The 21,014-nt window shown below is 47.3% G+C and overlaps 2 protein-coding genes across 12 annotated transcripts in view; both read left to right on the top strand.

Annotated features, from left to right (window-relative positions):
• LOC119856507 (zinc finger protein 436-like) overlaps window positions 1-9,523 on the top strand; it is a 29,752-nt gene extending 20,229 nt beyond the window's left edge. For all 6 annotated transcript variants that reach the window (XM_038404074.2, XM_043517252.1, XM_038404072.2 and 3 more), the window contains exons 3-6: window positions 439-580; window positions 799-890; window positions 5,925-6,051; window positions 6,459-9,523. In XM_038404074.2, coding sequence (XP_038260002.1) covers window positions 478-580; window positions 799-890; window positions 5,925-6,051; window positions 6,459-7,900 — 1,764 coding nt within the window. In that variant the 5' untranslated portion in view covers window positions 439-477 and the 3' untranslated portion in view covers window positions 7,901-9,523. The remainder of the gene's footprint in view (window positions 1-438; window positions 581-798; window positions 891-5,924; window positions 6,052-6,458) is intronic.
• The window catches only part of LOC119856526 (zinc finger protein 572-like), a 568,866-nt gene that overhangs the window by 495,928 nt on the left and 51,924 nt on the right, over window positions 1-21,014 (top strand). The window lies entirely within an intron of this gene.

Here is a 21,014-nt window from a genome sequence, read left to right as displayed (position 1 = left end):
AATAAATAATAATAATATCCATTAAAAAGCATAAAAATAACTACCTGCAGGAGTGCAATTCTGATTTGATATTTTTAGGTGCCATGACCAGTCAAATAAAAGGCAGAACTGAGGTAACATCACCTGAGTGCGGAAAGGGTTCACTAGGAAGAATAAAGCAGCACAGGAAGGAAGAAGGCTTGGTTTGGGCAGAAGGCTACAAGGAAGAAATACAAAACGGAGGGATCTCTTCTAGTCATCAATGGGCAGAACCCAACTGATATTGGTGAAAACTGGAAGATGGAAATGTGGGGGGACACAGAGCCCCTTTCATGTGTGTGGCAGGCCCATCGGTTTTCAATAACTCTGTTTAGTAGGGAATCTGAGAGCTACTTATCACTACCCCTCAGCTAATACCTTTGTCCCTCACACAGAGCTATAAACAAATATGTTTCCCAGGTCTCCGTTTGTGTGATCGGAAGAGAAGGGATTTCTGAGATGATGGAGCCCCTCTCCAGTGCAAGGTCACAGAGGTTCCACCACCCAGGACCACAGCTGAACTGTGACCTTAGAGAGAATCGGCAGTATCAACGGCAACTAGGTAAATTGTGTGTGCGGATGCATGTGGTGTTGGGGAGCATGGATAGCACAATAGGGAGGGGAGTGCCTGAGGCAACCTGTATGAAATCATCAGCACAGCATTTGGTTGTCTAGTGGTGTGTGAAGGGTGGATGGTTCCCTGTTCCTAGTAGAATCGTGAGGTCCAGGTGTGTATGTATCTGTGTGGATCCCTCTAACGGTATCTTTATTATCCTTTAGACCTATCTGGACCTCATCTTTCTGCTCCTCATGATAAGGGGAATGAAGGAGACCAGGATATGGTGGCCTTGCTCCATAGATTTGGCTTTATGGTGAGTGGTGAAATGGTCTGCACTGTTCTTCCTGCTGGGCTGTGCTGTTTCCTTGTCTGTCCTCGCTCATTCCTCCCACCTCCTCCTGGCTCCTCCATTGCTCACCAGCCTTTCCAACTTTCCTTCTCCCCCATCAATAAAATAATCACACCGCTTTTTTGGGAGGTGCCTTGTGCATGTGCAGATCCTTCCACATCCTGGATAGCTCACTTCATGCCCCTCCAGGTGGCCAGGCTTTGCCCCTGGCTGTTCATCCCATTACTGAGCGGTGAGGCTATCGCAGGAACAGCATGTGCTGAGTGGGGGTCCTTTGTGGATCCAGGGGCTTGCTTCAGTGGCCTGGGTTGGGGCTAAGAGCCCTGTAGGGATGGGGAGCTTTAAGGGCAGGCTGAGTCATAGAATCATAGAATATCAGGGTTGGAAGGGACCCCAGAAGGTCATCTAGTCCAACCCCCTGCTCAAAGCAGGACCAAGTCCCAGTTAAATCATCCTAGCCAGGGCTTTGTCAAGCCTGACCTTAAAAACCTCTAAGGAAGGAGATTCTACCACCTCCCTAGGTAACGCATTCCAGTGTTTCACCACCCTCTTAGTGAAAAAGTTTTTCCTAATATCCAATCTAAACCTCCCCCATTGCAACTTGAGACCATTACTCCTCGTTCTGTCATCTGCTACCATTGAGAACAGTCTAGAGCCATCCTCTTTGAAACCCCCTTTCAGGTAGTTGAAAGCAGCTATCAAATCCCCCCTCATTCTTCTCTTCTGCAGACTAAACAATCCCAGCTCCCTCAGCCTCTCCTCATAAGTCATGTGCTCTAGACCCCTAATCATTTTTGTTGCCCTTCGCTGTACTCTTTCCAATTTATCCACATCCTTCTTGTAGTGTGGGGCCCAAAACTGGACACAGTACTCCAGATGAGGCCTCACCAGTGTCGAATAGAGGGGAACGATCACGTCCCTCGATCTGCTCGCTATGCCCCTACTTATACATCCCAAAATGCCATTGGCCTTCTTGGCAACAAGGGCACACTGCTGACTCATATCCAGCTTCTCGTCCACTGTCACCCCTAGGTCCTTTTCCGCAGAACTGCTGCCGAGCCATTCGGTCCCTAGTCTGTAGCGGTGCATTGGATTCTTCCATCCTAAGTGCAGGACCCTGCACTTATCCTTATTGAACCTCATTAGATTTCTTTTGGCCCAATCTTCCAATTTGTCTAGGTCCTTCTGTATCCTATCCCTCCCCTCCAGCGTATCTACCACTCCTCCCAGTTTAGTATCATCCGCAAATTTGCTGAGAGTGCAATCCACACCATCCTCCAGATCATTTATGAAGATATTGAACAAAACGGGCCCCAGGACCGACCCCTGGGGCACTCCACTTGACACCGGCTGCCAACTAGACATGGAGCCATTGATCACTACCCGTTGAGCCCGACAATCTAGCCAGCTTTCTACCCACCTTATAGTGCATTCATCCAGCCCATACTTCCTTAACTTGCTGACAAGAATGCTGTGGGAGACCGTGTCAAAAGCTTTGCTAAAGTCAAGAAACAAAACATCCACTGCTTTCCCTTCATCCACAGAACCAGTAATCTCATCTTAAAAGGCGATTAGATTAGTCAGGCATGACCTTCCCTTGGTGAATCCATGCTGACTGTTCCTGATCACTTTCCTCTCCTCTAAGTGCTTCAGGATTGATTCTTTGAGGACCTGCTCCATGATTTTTCCAGGGACTGAGGTGAGGCTGACCGGCCTGTAGTTCCCAGGATCCTCCTTCTTCCCTTTTTTAAAGATGGGCACTACATTAGCCTTTTTCCAGTCATCCGGGACTTCCCCCGTTCGCCACGAGTTTTCAAAGATAATGGCCAAGGGCTCTGCAATCACAGCCGCCAATTCCCTCAGCACTCTCGGATGCAATTCGTCCGGCCCCATGGACTTGTGCACGTCCAGCTTTTCTAAATAGTCCCTAACCACCTCTATCTCTACAGAGGGCTGGCCATCTCTTCCCCATTTTGTGATGCCCAGCACAGCAGTCTGGGAGCTGACCTTGTTAGTGAAAACAGAGGCAAAAAAAGCATTGAGTACATTAGCTTTTTCCACATCCTCTGTCACTAGCTTGCCTCCCTCATTCAGTAAGGGGCCCACACTTTCCTTGGCTTTCTTCTTGTTGCCAACATACCTGAAGAAACCCTTCTTGTTACTCTTGACATCTCTTGCTAGCTGCAGCTCCAGGTGCGATTTGGCCCTCCTGATATCTTTCCTACATGCCCGAGCAATATTTTTATACTCTTCCCTGGTCATATGTCCAACCTTCCACTTCTTGTAAGCTTCTTTTTTATGTTTAAGATCCGCTAGGATTTCACCATTAAGCCAAGCTGGTCGCCTGCCATATTTACTATTCTTTCGACTCATCGGGATGGTTTGTCCCTGTAACCTCAACAGGGATTCCTTGAAATACAGCCAGCTCTCCTGGACTCCCTTCCCTTTCATGTTAGTCCCCCAGGGGATCCTGGCCATCTGTTCCCTGAGGGAGTCAAAGTCTGCTTTCCTGAAGTCCAGGGTCCGTATCCTGCTGCTTACCTTTCTTCCCTGCGTCAGGATCCTGAACTCAACCAACTCATGGTCACTGCCTCCCAGATTCCCATCCACTTTTGCTTCCCCCACTAATTCTACCCGGTTTGTGAGCAGCAGGTCAAGAAAAGCGCTCCCCCTAGTTGGCTCCCCTAGCACTTGCACCAGGAAATTGTCCCCTACGCTTTCCAAAAACTTCCTGGATTGTCTATGCACCGCTGTATTGCTCTCCCAGCAGATATCAGGAAAATTAAAGTCACCCATGAGAATCAGGGCATGCGATCTAGTAGCTTCCGTGAGTTGCCGGAAGAAAGCCTCATCCACCTCATCCCCCTGGTCCGGTGGTCTATAGCAGACTCCCACCATGACATCACTCTTGTTGCACACACTTCTAAACTTAATCCAGAGACACTCAGGTTTTTCCACAGTTTCGTACCGGAGCTCTGAGCAGTCATACTGCTCCCTTACATACAGTGCTACTCCCCCACCTTTTCTGCCCTGCCTGTCCTTCCTGAACAGTTTATAACCATCCATGACTGTACTCCAGTCATGTGAGTTATCCCACCAAGTCTCTGTTATTCCAATCACGTCATAATTCCTTGACATCACCAGGACCTCCAGTTCTCCCTGCTTGTTTTCAAGGCTTTGTGCATTTGTATATAAGCACTTGAGATAACCTGTTGATCGCCCCTCATTCCCAGTATGAGGCAGGAGCCCTCCCCTCACAGACATTCCTGCCTGTGCTTCCTCCCGGTATCCCGCTTTCCCACTTACCTCAGGGCTTTGGTCTCCTTCCCCCGGTGAACCTAGTTTAAAGCCCTCCTCACTAGGTTAGCCAGCCTGCTGGCAAAGATGTTCTTCCCTCTCTTCGTAAGATGGAGCCCGTCTCTGCCCAGCACTCCTCCTTCATGGAACACCATCCCATGGTCAAAGAATCCAAAGCCTTCTCTCCGACACCACCTGCGTAGCCATTCGTTGACCTCCACGATTCGACGGTCCCTACCCAGGCCTTTTCCTTCCACGGGGAGGATGGACGAGAACACCACTTGCGCCTCCAACTCCTTTATCCTTCTTCCCAGAGCCACGTAGTCCGCAGTGATCCGCTCAAGGTCATTCTTGGCAGTATCATTGGTGCCCACGAGGAGAAGCAGGAAGGGGTAGCGATCCGAGGGCTTGATGAGTCTCGGCAGTCTCTCCGTCACATCACGAATCTTAGCCCCTGGCAAGCAGCAGACTTCTCGGTTTTCCCGGTCAGGGCGGCAGATAGATGACTCAGTCCCCCGGAGGAGAGAGTCCCCGACCACCACCACCCGCCTTCTCCTCTTGGGAGTGGTGGTCGTGGAACCCCCAACCTCAGGACATCGCATCTCATGCCTCCCAACCAGCGGAGTCTCCTTCTGCTTTCTCCCCCCAGACCTATCATCTGGTCCACTCTCCGCATTGGTACCTGTGGAGAGAACATGAAAGCGGTTAGTTACCTGTGTCTGTGTTACTGGAACCCGGACATTCCGCTTACCTCTTCTGGAGGTCACATGTTGCCAAGCTTCTTCACTGGCCTCTTGGCTCCTCTGTGCAACCTGCTCTATATCTTTAGAGCTTTGTGCCCCTAGAAGGCTATCCTGAGTTTGGTCCAGAAAATCCTCAGTCTCTCGTATACAACGCAGGGTCGTTACCTGTTGCTCCAGACCTTCAATCTTCTCTTCCAATATGGAGACCAGCTTGCACTTTGTACAGACAAAGTCGCTTCTGTCCTGTGGAAGAAAGACAAACATGGCACATCCAGTGCAGGTCACAACAGCTGAACCCCCCCCTTCCATATCACCTACCTACTATGAGCTTCCTCAGAGACGTTGGCAAGATGTAAGCCTCACTGGGCTCACTCCAGGCGAACTCCCAGGCAAACTCCTGCTGTGAGCTGCTCTGCTGTCTCCGCTGCTCCGCTGCCGCTCAGCTGGTTCGCGAGGCTCTGGCTATTTTTAAACAGCCAGGCTTCCCTGACGCAAACACACAGACACCCTAATGCCCGCCCCCTGCAGGCTAGCAGCCAATCAGACACTCACTCAGGCTCTCTCCCTGCCCTCCCAGCAAACACACGCTCGGATACTTCCTCAGCAAGCAAACACACACACTCGGATACTTACCAGTCCCAGGCAAACTCCTGCTGTGAGATGCTCTGCTGTCCCCGCTGCTCCGCTGCCGCTCAGCTGGTTCGCGAGGCTCTGGCTATTTTTAAACAGCCAGGCTTCCCTGACTGTAGATACTACAGACTGTAGATACTACAGATACTGTAGAGTCTGGCATCTCTTCCTGTGTGGAGGAGGTTGGGATGGTGGGAAATGGGGTTCCTCCCCCCACAATGCTGCATTGACAGTGATGACTTTGCCCTTTGCTGCTCAGCTTGTGTCTGAGTGGTGGTATTGTGGCCAGAGCAGGCAGGTGCTGAGTGGAGGACACATGTCATTTCAGATGCCAGTGACGTTTGAAGAGGTGGCTGTGTACTTCTCTGAAGATGAATGGGCTCTTTTGGATGAAAAGCAGAGGGAACTCTACAGAGATGTCATGCAGGAGAATTACGAGATTCTCATCTCGTTGGGTGAGGAGTTGCTATAATCCCCATAGTGTAGACATGACCTAAATCTTCTGTGAGGAACACAGCCCATTTCCCACCAGACAATATGCTTGCCAAAAGGTGATACTGAATGTTTGACAACCTATGGATTATGAAAAGGAGTACTTGTGGCACCTTAGTGACTAACAAATTTATTTGAGCATAAGCTTTCGTGAGCTACAGCTGGCTGCTACTCTGAAACCTGTCTATATGGATTATGTCTTTCCCCTTCATTCCAAGATTTTCTTTTCTGTTCTTTGTTGTTAAGTGATTGACAAATACTTGACAAGTTGTGGTGCATGTACCTCTTTCCAATAAGCAGGATTTCCTATTGCTAAACCAGATGTACTGGCAATGAATCACATCTGAATTCTCTCTCTCTCTCCTACCAGGTGCTGGGACAGTGAGTGAGAAGGAGAAAAAAGCCCCAAAAGTAGTATCTACAGGAGCAGAACCACAAAGGATGTTCTCAGGGAGACACTGTTGCCTTGAATGGGGAGATGCCAGTGAGAGTCAGGGCAGGACAGTGAGGCACTGGGAAGACCCTCCAGGCAGGAGTAAATCCACTCATAGCAAAAGAAGTTTAGAGAAATCCAAAGACACCAGCACCCACCAGACAGCCTGCACGGGGAAGAGCCCAAACACAGGTACTGAACCTGGTGAAAGTTTCAATAAATGCTCACTCCTCGTTAAGCATTGTCAGCAAACTTGTGCAGAAAAGAGTGCCTACAAGTGTAATGAATGTGTCCAAAGCTTTTCTCAACACCAGTGCCTTCAGATACATCTGAGAACTCATACAGTGGAGAGACCCTATAAATGTAATGAATGCGGGAAAAGCTTCAGACACAAGACAAGCCTTGTTCTTCACCGTTACACAGTCCACAAGTTGGAGAGACCCCATAAATGTCCAGTGTGCGGCCAGCTCTTTATCCTGAAAGAGAGACTTATTCAGCATCAGAGAATCCACAACGAAGAGATGCATAGGGGGTTTAATGATGGGATTGTGAGTGAGAACAAGGATGAGCATCCCCAACAGAAAAAGCCAGTGGGAGCGGAGCCTCATGAGGGATCTCAGAGATGTGAACTGGCAGATGCTGGCAAGAGTCGGGGCAGGAGAGGACAGCAGCGAGCTTACCCTGCAGGGGGGAAAGACTGTGAATCCGCTGTATGTGAAGGAAGTTCTAAGAAATTGAACCGCACCATCGCCTACCAGGGAACTAAGGTGGGAGCACAACTGAATACACAAAGTAAAAGTAAGAGAAGCTTTAGTAGTTGCACAGCCCCTGACCTGCATGAGAAAATCCACCCAGATGAGAAACGACACAGCTGTGCTGAGTGTGGGAAAAGCTACTGCCAGAACTCACACCTCAGAAGGCATCAAAAAAGCCACACGGGAGAGAAACCTTATGTATGTGCTGACTGTGGGAAGAGCTTTGGACGGAAGTCGATACTCAGTAAACACCTACGGACGCACAAAGAGGAGAAACCCTATAGCTGTGCTGACTGTGAGAAAAGCTTCAGTGAGAGCTCATACCTTGCTCTGCATCAGAGAATCCACACAGGAGAGAAACCCTATCAGTGTCCTAACTGTGACAAAAGCTTCAGGCTGAAAGGAGACCTTTCCAGTCACTGTAGAACCCACACGGGGGAAAAACCCCATAAATGCAGTGAATGTGGGCAAGGCTTTGGGCAGAAATCAACTCTGACTAAGCACCTGAGGATCCATACTGGGGAGAGGCCCTATAAATGTCCTTATTGTGAAAAAAGCTTTCGTCAAAAGTTCACCCTTTCCCAGCATCAGTTAGTACATCTTGAAGAGAGACCTCACAAATGAACTGAATGTGGGAAAAGCGTCTATCAAAAATGAAAGCTTGTTATACCCTTGGTAAACCTCCATGTGAAAAAGAAACCCAATAGAGCAAGTGTAACTTCAGATTACATTATCTCTAGCAGTGCAATAGGGACTCCATAAGTGATATAAAACAGTGGTGTGGTACTTTCTTTGCTTGGAGAGGGGCACTTAAGTACAAGGTGTAAGAAGGATGGGCGGGAAGTACTGGCTTATTTATGATGACAGATATGAGATTTAGGAGGGGAAAGGAGCTGGTGAAGGTAGGAACAGATCCTTTGGCGGGGGTGGGGGGTTAGTGGGAATTGCAAGGTAATGGAATTGAATCTTGTGGGAGGACTGATCATAAGGGCACTGTGGCAGGAACCAAGAGCAGAGAATGCCTGGTAATGGAGATATGGATCATTTAAAAACTGGGATGTTGCACGAGGAAGAATACTTGTGCACGTATGTGCGTGCATGTTTGTGTATCTTTTAGGGCTTGTCTATATGAGGAGTTCTACCAGTATAATTATGCCACTCTGGTTATACTGGTACAATTTCCCATGTGGACACTTTTATTCTGGAATAAGTGTGTCCAGATGGGGAGTGAGAGATGTATAATTACAGTTGTATATGGCCTGTAAAATTCCCCATGCAGACAAACCCTTAATGAGGAAAGGTTAAAGGTGGCTGCTGAGCTCCACCCCCGCAGTCATGCTCCACCCCCACAGCAGCCTACCATGCCACTGTGGATCTGTCTACACAGCAAGTAGCAGTAAGTGTCAGAACCCAGGTCAACGGACTCGGGCTCACTCTACAGCGTTAACAATAGCTGTGAGATGTTTCAACTCGGGCTGGAGCTTGGGCTCAGTGAGTCTCAGCGCCTGGGTTGACACACTTGGGCTTGTGGAGCTCACGCTATGGTGCTAAAAATAGTGGTGAGACCTGCCTAATCAGCCTAGGGTCCCAGCCCGAGCTGCAATGTCTACACAGCTCTTTTTAGCACAATAATTCAAGGTCAAGTCTGTTGACCCACACTCTGAGACTTACTGCTGCTGGCTGCTCCTCACTGTGTAGACAAGCCAACAGGGGAGGTATGCTGCCTGAGCTCCAAGCTTCTTGCTCCTTGTTATACCCCACAGAATCTGTTCAAAATAACAGAAATCCTACTATAAATGTAGTTAATTTAGATTGATATCAATGCACCATCTGCTAAGGGATCCCTGGATAAGAGTTTGGACTCTCCTCTTCTCCAGTAATGAAGCAGGCCTGCAAAAAGTAAAAGCTATCTGAGAGCCCATGTCAGGCAGAGATGGAGATGCAGGAAGAAGCTCCAGGTAGAATCCTGAGCAAACCTTGCAGGTGCTTCAGAAGTTCTCTGAAGAACAACGTCAGCAGATATTGCTGATGTGAAAAAGACCACTGTAGCTCATCACACAAGCCTATGAAGGCTCTCAAGGAGAGTGGGGCAAGTTGAGGCCCATGTGTCTGCACTGGAGGACTCTGTAACAGCCAGTAACTCCTCCTCAAATCAGCAAATGCAGAGAATTAGAGCCCTACAGGAGAGAGTCGACTATCAGGAGGCAGATCAAGATATAATAATTTGCATTTGGTTACCTTTCTGGAGGGCTTTAAGAAAGGTAAGTTTAGAAATTCCTAAATAAGGCTACACCAGAATTCTTAAAACTCCCTTTGGGAACTGATTTTGAAATTGAGAGAGAGCACCGTTCCTTTGTTAGCCCTGAAGCCCCCAGCAGATGTGAGACCAAGACCTTTCCTCATTTTTTAATGATGAAGTTTTTAAAATATCGTACCAGACAGTTATCCTGCATAAGGCTTGGGAATTGAAATAGGGCAGCAAGAGCATCATGGTGTTCTGTCTACACTCAGCAGGTGGCAGGGGGAAGGGCCCAGTTCAAGAAGGCCATGAACAAGCATACAAGGTCGATGACATACTACATTTCATTTCCGGCCACATTTCAGATTAAGACTGAAGGATAATGCCACATTTTGGCACAGCAACAGAAGCTAAGAAATGTATGGATTCTCTGTGAGGGATTCTCTTCTGAGCAGCACCCCGGAGACTGATCCTCTCTTTTACACTTCAAGGCATAGACTAGTCCTTATTCTGCTCCACCCACAATGTCTGTATTTAAGATGGAAGGAAGGTATTCTTTGCTTGGTCTGTTTTACTGGAAACAATTTTTGAGGCTGCTTTGTTCTTTAAGACTTCTGCCTCCCTCACTGGGTATATAAGAAGTCAGGGGTCTATAAAACTGTACCTGGAATTACCAATGCCAGTGGTATGTGATTACCCAGATCCACAGTGAAACCAATGCCCCCATCTGCTAGGAAGGACTATAAAGGTGAAACATTTACTTGATGCATAATAATTTATACCTCCCTTGGACTGGGACTGAATCTTATGATAGTGAGCATCTGTATGATGTGGACACTCCATGCTGGTTCATGCTGTTTGCTTTTGCTTAATAGTTACCCTGTGAGACATGAGCAGGGAATTGCAGCTTTCTGCACGGCAATTTGCTGAATCCTTCTTTCTCACTGAAACATGCCTTTCCCCAATCTGGCTCTGTATAAATGGCTTCACTCTCCTCTACAGATTTATTTCCCTCTCCTATCCCCCCCCAAACCATTTTGTAAATTATTGTTAGCTGGCCTCACCTCTTGATTTTCCATCCCTTTTGCCATATAACCTCAATTTAGGTTATGGTTGGTTGTTAATGATTCAGATTACATCTATTGTGTTTTTACTCGGATAGTTATTGGGGATAATGATGAAGAAACATGGTCTTGCTACATGTTAGGTTCCTTTTCCCTCCCCTCTTCTGTGGATGTGTGGATCATTAGAGGACTGCCAGTCTTTGCCGTGTATGTAGGATGTAATACCTCACTTAATGTAACCCTACTAACTGTTAAGGTGAAATAGTATATATTATATCAATCTCAATTTGTTACATATGCTGTTTAAATATTAATGAGCACCTATATAGGTTATGTTATAATATATTGGGTGTGGGCATGGGGGAAGTAGGGGAGGGTTTTTTCTTCCTCCTCCTCCAATGGCTCTTCCCATGGTACATGTGACACAGAGGCATTGGTGCCAACTGGCAAAAGGGTCACTGTTCTTTACAAGCAATTCCTGTCTCAACAAACCTGACAAACTCCCTGCACCTAACACACCACTTTCATGGTGTTTATCCATGAAGGATAGCATGTGAGGTCTCTACTGAAAGCTTGTAACTTATTGGTACTCATAGTCATTGTGAGGTGTGCATATGGGTAATTTTTAAGGAATAGTGTAACTATACTGAAAATTATGCCCTTATAGTCTTGGAGTGAAAGTGAGTCACCAGGGAATAACATGTCTCAATGGGGGCCCACTGAAATGGGAGGGAGTTGCCACCCTCCCTGGTTAGCTGATTATGTATTATAGTGCTCAGCTGTCTACCATTGTACCAACCCAGAAAAGTCAATGGAAAACCATCAAACTATAAACATTGAAACCATATGGAAGTGAAAAGGAATTCTATGACAGTGAGGGGATCACACTGTTTGTGAATGAAAATGCTACAGTGACATAGCTGCACTTCTGTGTAGACACTACCTGCACTGATGGGAGGAGTTCTCCCATCAGCATAGGTAATCCACCTCCCCGAGAGGCAGTAGCTAGGTCGACAGTAGAATTCCATAGCGCTGCCTACACCAGGGCTTGATTGGCTTAACTACACTGCTCAGTGATGTGGATTTTTTCATAACCCTCAGCAATATGCTTGAGCTGACTTAATTTTTTAACATAGGCCCGATTCAGTATATCACAGGGTGGAGAAAGATAGTCTGGATCCATTCATTGAGGAGATACCTTGATGAGCAGGGTGCTTTGTGAAAGACTGGGTCCTAACTCCTTGGGGCTAGTGAACACTGCAAAAGACTGAAATTTGGGGTGAGAATCTATTTTATTACATAGGAAAGGTAATGGAGCATGCCCAGCAGTGCCAAAAGAGCATGGCCTCTTCGGCCCAAAGGGTGGAGTTAACCCTTGCAGTACCAGTGCGGGGCAAGCGTACCCCATCACAGTCCTCTTACCATTTTTTCTTTTTATTTGGGGTGGACATGTAGTTTGAGCCTCTATTATGTTTTTAAAAAGTTTCCATGCAGATTGCAGGTAGAGCACTTCCAGCCTCTGATACGGGGGTGAGGGAGGAGGGGCAGATGGAGAAATCTAATTGGAAAGTTAATGTGTAGAACTGGTTGACAAAATTTTGACTAAACTATTTTCTGTTGAAAAATGCCAGTCAGTCTAAACTGAAATGTTTCTTGGAAACATATTGGTTTGACAAACTTTTTTGTCATATGTGACTCAAAGGTGGATGTTCCCATTCTGTCACCATTCCTGCTGCTTTTTGAAAAATGCCCCCTGAGGCCACATTTAATTCAGGTATCATTTTATGTGTCTGTTTTACAAAGAGGAACTGCACATCTCGAATGACATTCATACCATCTATCTTTGAATGCCCTCCTAAGCTTTCCTTCTGCACCGACATGAGCTAGGTCTCCTGTCAAGGTTCCTTCCCCACTCTGAACTCTAGGGTACAGATGTGGGGACCTGCATGCAAGACCCCCAAAGCTTATTCTTACCAGCTTAGGTTAAAAACTTCCCCAAGGTACAAACTTTGCCTTGTCCTTGAACCCTATGCTGCCACCACCAAGCGTTTTAAACAAAGAACAGGGAAAGAGCCCACTTGGAGATGTCTTCCCGCAAAATATCCCCCCAAGCCCTACACCCCCTTTCCTGGGAAAGGCTTGATAAAAATCCTCACCGATTTGTACAGGTGAACACAGACCCAAACCCTTGGATCTTAAGAACAATGAAAAATCAATCCAGTTCTTAAGAGAATTTTAATTAAAGAAAAGGTAAAAGAATCACCTCTGTAAAATCAGGATGGTAGATACCTTACAGGGTAATCAGATTCAAAACATAGAGAATCCCCCTAGGCAAAACTTTAAGTTACAAAAAGACACAAAAACAGGAATATACATTCCATTCAGCACAGCTATTTTACCAGCCATTAAACAAAAGGAAATCTAACGCATTTCTAGCTAGATTACTTACTAACTTAACAGGAGTAGGAAGGCTTGCATTTTTGATCTGTTCCCAGCAAAAGCATCACACAGACAGACAGAACCCTTTGCCCCCCCCTCCAGATTTGAAAGTATCTTGTCCTCTCATTGGTCATTTTGGGTCAGGTGCCAGCGAGGTTACCTTAGCTTCTTAACCCTTTACAGGTGAAAGGGTTTTTCCCCTGGCCAGGAGGGATTTTATAGCACTGTAAACAGAAAGGTGGTTACCCTTCCCTTTATATAAATGACACTCCATATTCCTCTCTATGAGCAGTGATCTCTGGTGAGATGCTAATGCCAATAGTAACGCTCTCTTTATTCCCTGTGTTTACATGTGAGAGGAAACTGCTGGGGAAAGGTGCCTCTGATCAAAGAGGAGACCCTCTTTGTTGAGGGAAAAGCTAATATGTGCAGAGCTGGCACCTTTTGGCGCCAGCCACTGTCTGTGCAGCACAGACCGCAGCACATTTGGGGAATCGTTTCGGGCCTTGAAACTGTTCAGCACAGACCGCAGCACATTTGGGGAATCGTTTCGGGCCTTGAAACTGTTGTCCTTCCTGTCTTTGTGGTATGCGAGGCACGTTGTGTAACTGCATGTTCCGTTTTAATGATAAAGTTGTTGACATTCTCAGAACACGAGAAAGCACTCACCAGAGAGTGGCTGAGGATGGGGTGAGGATGGAATTCATTGGTTAAGGGTGCCGATGCACGAGGGCAGCACACGATGTCAGATGGTATATAAGCTTTGCATAAACTGTATATGGGGTCCCCTCCTGACTAGCGGGGGAGCACCACGCTCGAGCGTAATGCATTAAACACAGACTGGAAACTCTGCAGATGTGGACCTGGTTTTTGGTGCCTCAGCCTAAAACTTGAACCGTGTGTGACCGATCAGGTATAATTCGCAACAGTTTTGGCACCCCAGATGGGACCTTAGGCTCATCACAAAAGGCGTACTGAGGTTGCGTTCCTCCTCACGGACAGCTCTAGCTGGCAAAAGGTGAATTTACCTTGGAGAATTCCGACGGGGGGGAGCGCGAGCAGTCGCTCGGACGATAAGGTGGCACATTAGGTGTCCCCTCGGTTGCCCAATTATGGGTTCTGGATAGAGTATCAAGAAGGGGACCCCTTTGGCGGAAATTCTAGAGAATTGGAAGAATATTTCAGGCACCCATGGGTTAAATAAGAAGAAAACTATTGTTTTATGTAAAGTAGAATGGCCAGTAATTCAGGCCCTTCCTCAGGTATCTATGCAATGGCCACCTGACGGGTCATTTGCAGGGGAAATATTGACTGCGTTGAGAAAGAGGCTGGAAGATAAGGCTCCAGCCCAGATGGATTACTGGTATGTATGGGACAATTGGGCTTATGCGCGTGCGAAAGGACGTCCTATTACCTCTTCTTTTTCTTACCTGTCCCAGGGGTCTTCGGCCCCACCCTATCCTCTGCCTACTTCCTCTCCATTTCCTCCGGCTTATTCTCAGCCTTCTGATTCATGCCCGCAACCCTCCCGGTCGCAGCCTCCCTGCTCATGCGGACCCATTCTGGATCCACCGATTGCTTTGCAAGCCCTTCTTATTCAGCAACCTCTTGTCTCCCATACGATGGACGGAGGTGAACAAGTTGTTTTCCCCTATGTGCACCGCCCCTTTGGCCCAGGTGACTTGATAACATGGCAACAGCAGATGCCTCGCCTGCGTGATGATCCGGAACAGGTATTACAAACAATTCGATCTGTGTTTACTGCTTTTAATCCTGCCTGGGGGGATGTTCAGGTAATCTTGGACACACTTTTTACTCCCGATGAGAAGTATTCCATCTTGGATGCCAATAGGCGCTGGGCAGGAGAGGATAATGTCCGTACTGCTTGGCCCCTTGTTGATCCTGGTTGGAACCCTAATGTTTCTGCCCAAATGGACCTCCTTAAAGCAGGCAGGGATGGTCTCTTAGAGGCGGTGCATAAAGCAGGTAGTAAGTCAGCTAATTGGTCTAAAATTCGTGAATGTCAGCAGGAGGTCACTGAGCATCCCTCTGCCTTCCTAGCCCGCTTGTCGAAACGAGTCCGCATATACGGCGGCGGCGTCGACCCAGAAGCAGAGACAAACCGTCCAGTGATGGTTTCCTTTTATGTCGATCAAGCATCCCCAGACATTAGAAAATATTTCTCTAAACATGTGCCTGATTGGCCAGGGAAACCTCTCCAGGAAGTAGTCCGCTTGGCCACTTTCGTGTTTAATGGCAGGGACAAGGAGAAAGCTAAAGAAAAGGGTAAACAAAAGAAGGAAGAAGTAAGTATGTTGGCAGCCGCGTTGCAGGTCCCAGTTGAGAGTCAGAATTGGCGGGAGCATGGCGGGGCAAGAGGCAGGGGGCGGGGACGAACAGAGCCAAGAGGAAATTGGGTAAATACGAAATTTGGCACTTGTAACTACTGCAAACAACCAGGACATTGGAAAAGGGAATGTCCCCTCCGCCCAAAGGGGGCCCCTTGGCAGGAGCCAGTGCACAATGGCCTGTTCGGTTTTTCCCAGACTTCTCAAGGGTATCCTCCCACCAACCCTTTGAATCAAATTGACCCCCAGTGACTGGAGGCAGAGATTTTGGGAACTTTGGGAGAGTTGGAGTGGGACCTTGGAATGCAGTCACAAATTTACCTGCAAATTGGGGAACGTTTAGTGCCTTTCTTGGTAGATACAGGAGCCACCCTTTCCACTATAACGTTTGTGCCAGGGCCCGTGTCTAATACTAAGGTGTGGGTGCAAGGTATAGAAGGAAACCCCTGCCCGGCTCGGTTATCTTACCCTATCCCCATTAAGCTTGGCTCTCTAAAGCTATACCATAGGTTTGTTATAATGCCGGAGGGCCCAGCAAACCTTCTGGGACGAGACATGCTGGGCAAATTAGGAGCACATATATATTGTGCCCCTGAGGGGCTTCGTCTGATTGTTCCAGATTCGACAGTTGCCTCTCTTATGACATTGACTACGTCTGTTCCCAGTGTACCGTTTGAATTGTCTAGTGTTCCCCATTTTTCATGGAGTACAAATTCCACTGATGTGGGTCTCCTTAAATCTGCGGTTCCGGTGAGTCTAACAACTAAAGATGGGCCGCCCCCTTCCGTGAAGCAGTATCCCTTGCCAAGGGAAGCGGAGGAGAGTATCTCACGTGTTATTGACAGCTACTTGGCACAAGGAATTCTGGTTCCTTGTAGTTCACCCTGTAATACGCCCATCCTTCCGGTAAGAAAACCTGAACCAGGAACTGACGGGCACCCGGTTTATCGGTTTGTTCAGGATTTACGCGCTATTAATGACTACGTTATAGCCCCGCATCCAGTTGTTCCTGACCCGAGTACTATTTTGACATTAATTCCTCACTTGGCCACTTGTTTTACTGTAGTCGATTTGTGTGCCGCGTTTTTTAGTATCCCTTTGCACCCGGATTCCCAATATCTATTTGCCTTTACCTGGAAAGGTCAGCAATTAACATGGACGCGGCTCCTCCAGGGATTCTCTGGATCCCCTACTATCTTTTCTCGCATTCTCACAGCAGATTTGAAGGACATTGTTTTGCCCGGTTCTTCGGTTTTGATTCAGTATGTAGATGATTTGTTGATTGCCTCTTTGGACTATAGCACATGTTTAACTGATTCTGTCGTTTTACTTACTGCATTAGCGAATAAAGGTCATCGTGCGTCCCCATCCAAGTTACAGCTGTGCCTAAATCAGGTAATTTATCTGGGTTTTGTAATTCGGCCTGGGGAGCGTTTATTATCTCCCGATAGAGTGCGGGCAATCCAGGATTACCCACGCCCGACAACAAAAAGACAGTTACGGGCTTTCTTAGGGGCTGCCGGCTTTTGTCGACCTTGGATCGTGGGGTTTGGAGAACTGGTAAAACCCCTGGTCCAAGCTACCACATCATCAACCCTCGACCCGATTTCCTGGACTATGGAGATGGAGACTGCCTTTACAGCGGTAAAAAGGCTTTGGTTACAGCGCCCGCCTTGGGATTCCCGGACTACGGTAAACCATTTTTTCTTTTTAGTCATGAACAACAGGGAGTGGCTAGTGGAGTCCTCCTACAATATCTTGGAGACCGCCCACGCCCCATAGCTTATTATTCAGTACAACTGGATCCTGTTGTCCGGGGCTCTGTTTCCTGTGTGCGGTCGATTGCCGCAGCGGCAATCATGGTTGAGCGTTTGCGACCCATAGTTCTGGGACATCCCCTGACTGTTTGGGTCCCCCACGAGGTTGAAATTCTTTTAAAACAGCATTCTACCCAGGCGTTGTCTCCACAACGAGCTCATAAATATGAACTAATTTTGTTGGCCGCTGATAACATCACTCTAAGCCGCTGCAACACTCTTAATCCAGCGATTTTGTTACCCCTCCCAGAGGATGGCACCCCTCATCATGTGTGTATGGACGTCGTCACCCAGAATGGTAAGCCCCGCCCAGATCTAACAGATTCTCCTTTAATGGAGTCCGATCTGCTTCTCTTCACAGATGGGTCCTCATATTATTTAGATGGCTATTGGGTTTCGGGGTATTCAGTGACTTCCCAGACCGATGTTATAGAAGCCGCTCCTTTACCACCATCATTTAGCGCCCAGGGTGCAGAGTTGTATGCGCTCACGAGAGCTTGCTTATTGTCCGCGGGAAAAACTGCTACCATTTACACAGACTCGAGATATACTTTCGGAGTTTGTCATGCTACAGGCCAGCTTTGGAAACAGCGTGGATTTCTAACTTCATCAGGTGCAAAAATAGCTAATGGTCCCTTGATTGCCGCGTTGCTAGAAGCTATTTTAGTTCCACGCCAGGTGGCAGTGGTACATTGCTATGCACACAAGCACTCCGATAGTGCTGTTTCTCAAGGTAACGCGTTAGCTGATTCAGCCGCAAAAGTGGCAGCTCTACAACCTCTTTCTGTGTCGGTTACCCTCCCCTTGGATGGGTCTTTCCCACCTGCGGATTGGACATTAATGTACACTGATGTATCCTTGGAGGAATTGGGCGAGTGGAAACGTTGGGAGGGTGTGGAGGGCGCGGACAAAATTTGGCGAATCGGGGACAAACCTATCCTTCCCCGTCGTTATTTACTGGCAGCTGCTCATTATTTTCATTCCCTGGGCCATGCTGGTATTCAAGGCACAGTGGCTGCCATACTCCAATCCTGGGCGGCACCACACATTTATCCTGCGGTGAAGCGTATTCTTGGATCCTGTTCAACTTGTTTGGCATTCTCTGCTATGACTCGGTCTGATGCCAGTTTGCGGGGGGGGAGACCTTGGGCGAATTTTCCTTTTCAGCGTCTGCAAATGGATTATGCAGACATGCCAAGGTGTTCAGGATTCCATCACCTTCTCGTTATAGTGGACCAGCTATCTGGGTGACCTGAAGCGGTACCGACGAGGAAAGCAGATGCGAGGTCTGTAGTTAAGTTTCTAATGAAGGATATTGTACCTAGGTTTGGTGTTCCTGAAGTTATGGATACAGATCGAGGCTTGCACTTTACTGTGAAAATTTTGGAGGAACTGTATAAATGTTTGGGAATCACTCGACAATTACATACTCTGTATCACCCTCAGTCTGCTGGTCAGGTGGAACGCATGAACCGAACAGTAAAGACAATGATAGCAAAGTTCTGTAAGGAAACTGGACTTAAATGGTCGGAAATCCTGCCAATCGTCTTATGGCATATAAAGTGGACACCGCGCATGCCCCTGGGCCTGTCCCCATTTGAGGTGTTATTTGATAGACCCGCTTTAATTCCAGGAACCTACGTTCCAGCACATGCTAGTCTCTTGGATGGTGACGAAACTCTGGCCAAATATGTTGCTAGGTTACAAAAGGAGCTGATTGATAATCAATTTAAAGCTCAATTGTGTCAAACTGCACCGTTGGGATTGCAAATTCACTCATTTAAGCAGGGGATTGGGTTATGGTAAAAAGGATTCCCTGCACAGACCCCTTGGAACCTAGGTGGGAGGGGCCGTATCAAGTTCTGTTATGTACTTATTCTGCTTTAAAGGTTGCAGGAAAGAGCTCGTGGATCCACCACAACTACGTTAAAGCAGCGACAGCGCCTCCCCAGGACCCGAGTGATCCAGTGTACGAGCCATTCCACGGATGAATATTACAACCAACCCATGGACCGAACCCTCCAATTACTGGAATCTTCACAGCCCACCAGGACTTCTTGTATTTCTCTTTTGGACTTGTATATTGGGAATAGGGGTTTTTGTATGGTACCGGGGCGGATGTTACTATTGGTATGGTTGGCCCGGGGGTTTTTCCCCCTACTCCCAAGTCCAGTACAAGGGTGGGCAGGTAATAGTTTTTTGAATTTGACTCGAGCTATTACGCAGAATATAAATCAAACACAATGTTGGATATGTATCCATACCCCCACATATATTAGTCAGGGAATTCCATTGGTGGGAGTCCCTATCCCTACTAATGAAATGCGTTTGTCTACATTATGGGCTAATACTACCTTTCATTGGAATATCACTATTCAAACATGGTCTATTGACATGGTGGCCCAGGGCAATTATGCAATCTGTGTTAGAAGAAATTGGAATCCTGAAAATGGGAATTTTGTAGGAACTTTTATGGGGTGCAATCGTACTATCAAAATTAGTTCGGGGATGGCAACCATTTCAAATTATTCAAGGGCCCCTTGGCCCATCCCTGAAGGATCAGGGTGGTATTGGTTGTGTAACCACACAGCCTATAAAGTTCTTCCAGTAGGATGGTATGGTACCTGCACCCTAGGAGCAATAATCCCTGCTGTAACAGTTTATCAGAGTCTAACACGAAAAGAAATTCGCAATATAGTATGGAGGGATCGGCGAAGTATCCCTTTTAATTCCCTTATCGAGCGGCCCACGGGTTTTCATTCCTTTGCGCGCTGGTTTCTGCCATGGTTAGGAGTAAGTGAGCTGGAAAAAGCTATAGTTAATATTTCTGCTGCCTTAGAGCAGATGGCCAATGCCACTGCAGATGCTTTATCTGCCCTCCAAACTGAAGTCACACAATTATCTCAAACAACCCTGCAAAATCGCTTAGCATTAGATTACCTCCTCGCTAATCAGGGTGGGGTATGCGCTTTAGTTAACTCCAGCTGTTGTGTTTTTATAAAACAACACCATAGGGTAGAGACTGATATCCATATCCTCAAGCAACAGGCGACTTTATTTCATCATATCAGTCTTGATAATACCAGTACTGGATTGCAGGAAGTATGGAATTGGCTCACATCATGGATGCCGGATCTCGGGGTCTGGGGAAGACGTGCTCTGTACATGTTCATATTGATTGCTGTTTTCTTTGCCGTGTTATTTGTATGCCTTCAATGTTGTAAAATGTGTTATTCGCAGTTATTAGTCCTTCATCGTGGTTACTCAGCTCCTATATAGTGTTAACTGACGTACAAAAAAAAAAGGGAGGACTGTTGAGGGAAAAGCTAATATGTGCAGAGCTGGCACCTTTTGGCGCCAGCCACTGTCTGTGCAGCACAGACCGCAGCACATTTGGGGAATCGTTTCGGGCCTTGAAACTGTTCAGCACAGACCGCAGCACATTTGGGGAATCGTTTCGGGCCTTGAAACTGTTGTCCTTCCTGTCTTTGTGGTATGCGAGGCACGTTGTGTAACTGCATGTTCCGTTTTAATGATAAAGTTGTTGACGTTCTCAGAACAGGAGAAAGCACTCACCAGAGAGTGGCTGAGGATGGGGTGAGGATGGAATTCATTGGTTAAGGGTACCGATGCATGAGGGCAGCACGCGATGTCAGATGGTATATAAGCTTTGCATAAACTGTATACGGGGTCCCCTCCTGACTAGCGGGGGGGCACCATGCTCGAGTGTAATGCATTAAACACAGACTGGAAACTCTGCAGATGTGGACCTGGTTTTTGGTGCCTCAGCCTAAAACTTGAACCGTGCGTGACCGATCAGGTATAATTCGC

Source organism: Dermochelys coriacea, chromosome 6 (assembly GCF_009764565.3).
Source record: "Dermochelys coriacea isolate rDerCor1 chromosome 6, rDerCor1.pri.v4, whole genome shotgun sequence".
In the NCBI taxonomy this organism is placed as follows: Eukaryota; Metazoa; Chordata; order Testudines; family Dermochelyidae; genus Dermochelys; species Dermochelys coriacea.
This window is presented reverse-complemented; position numbering and strand designations above follow the sequence as displayed.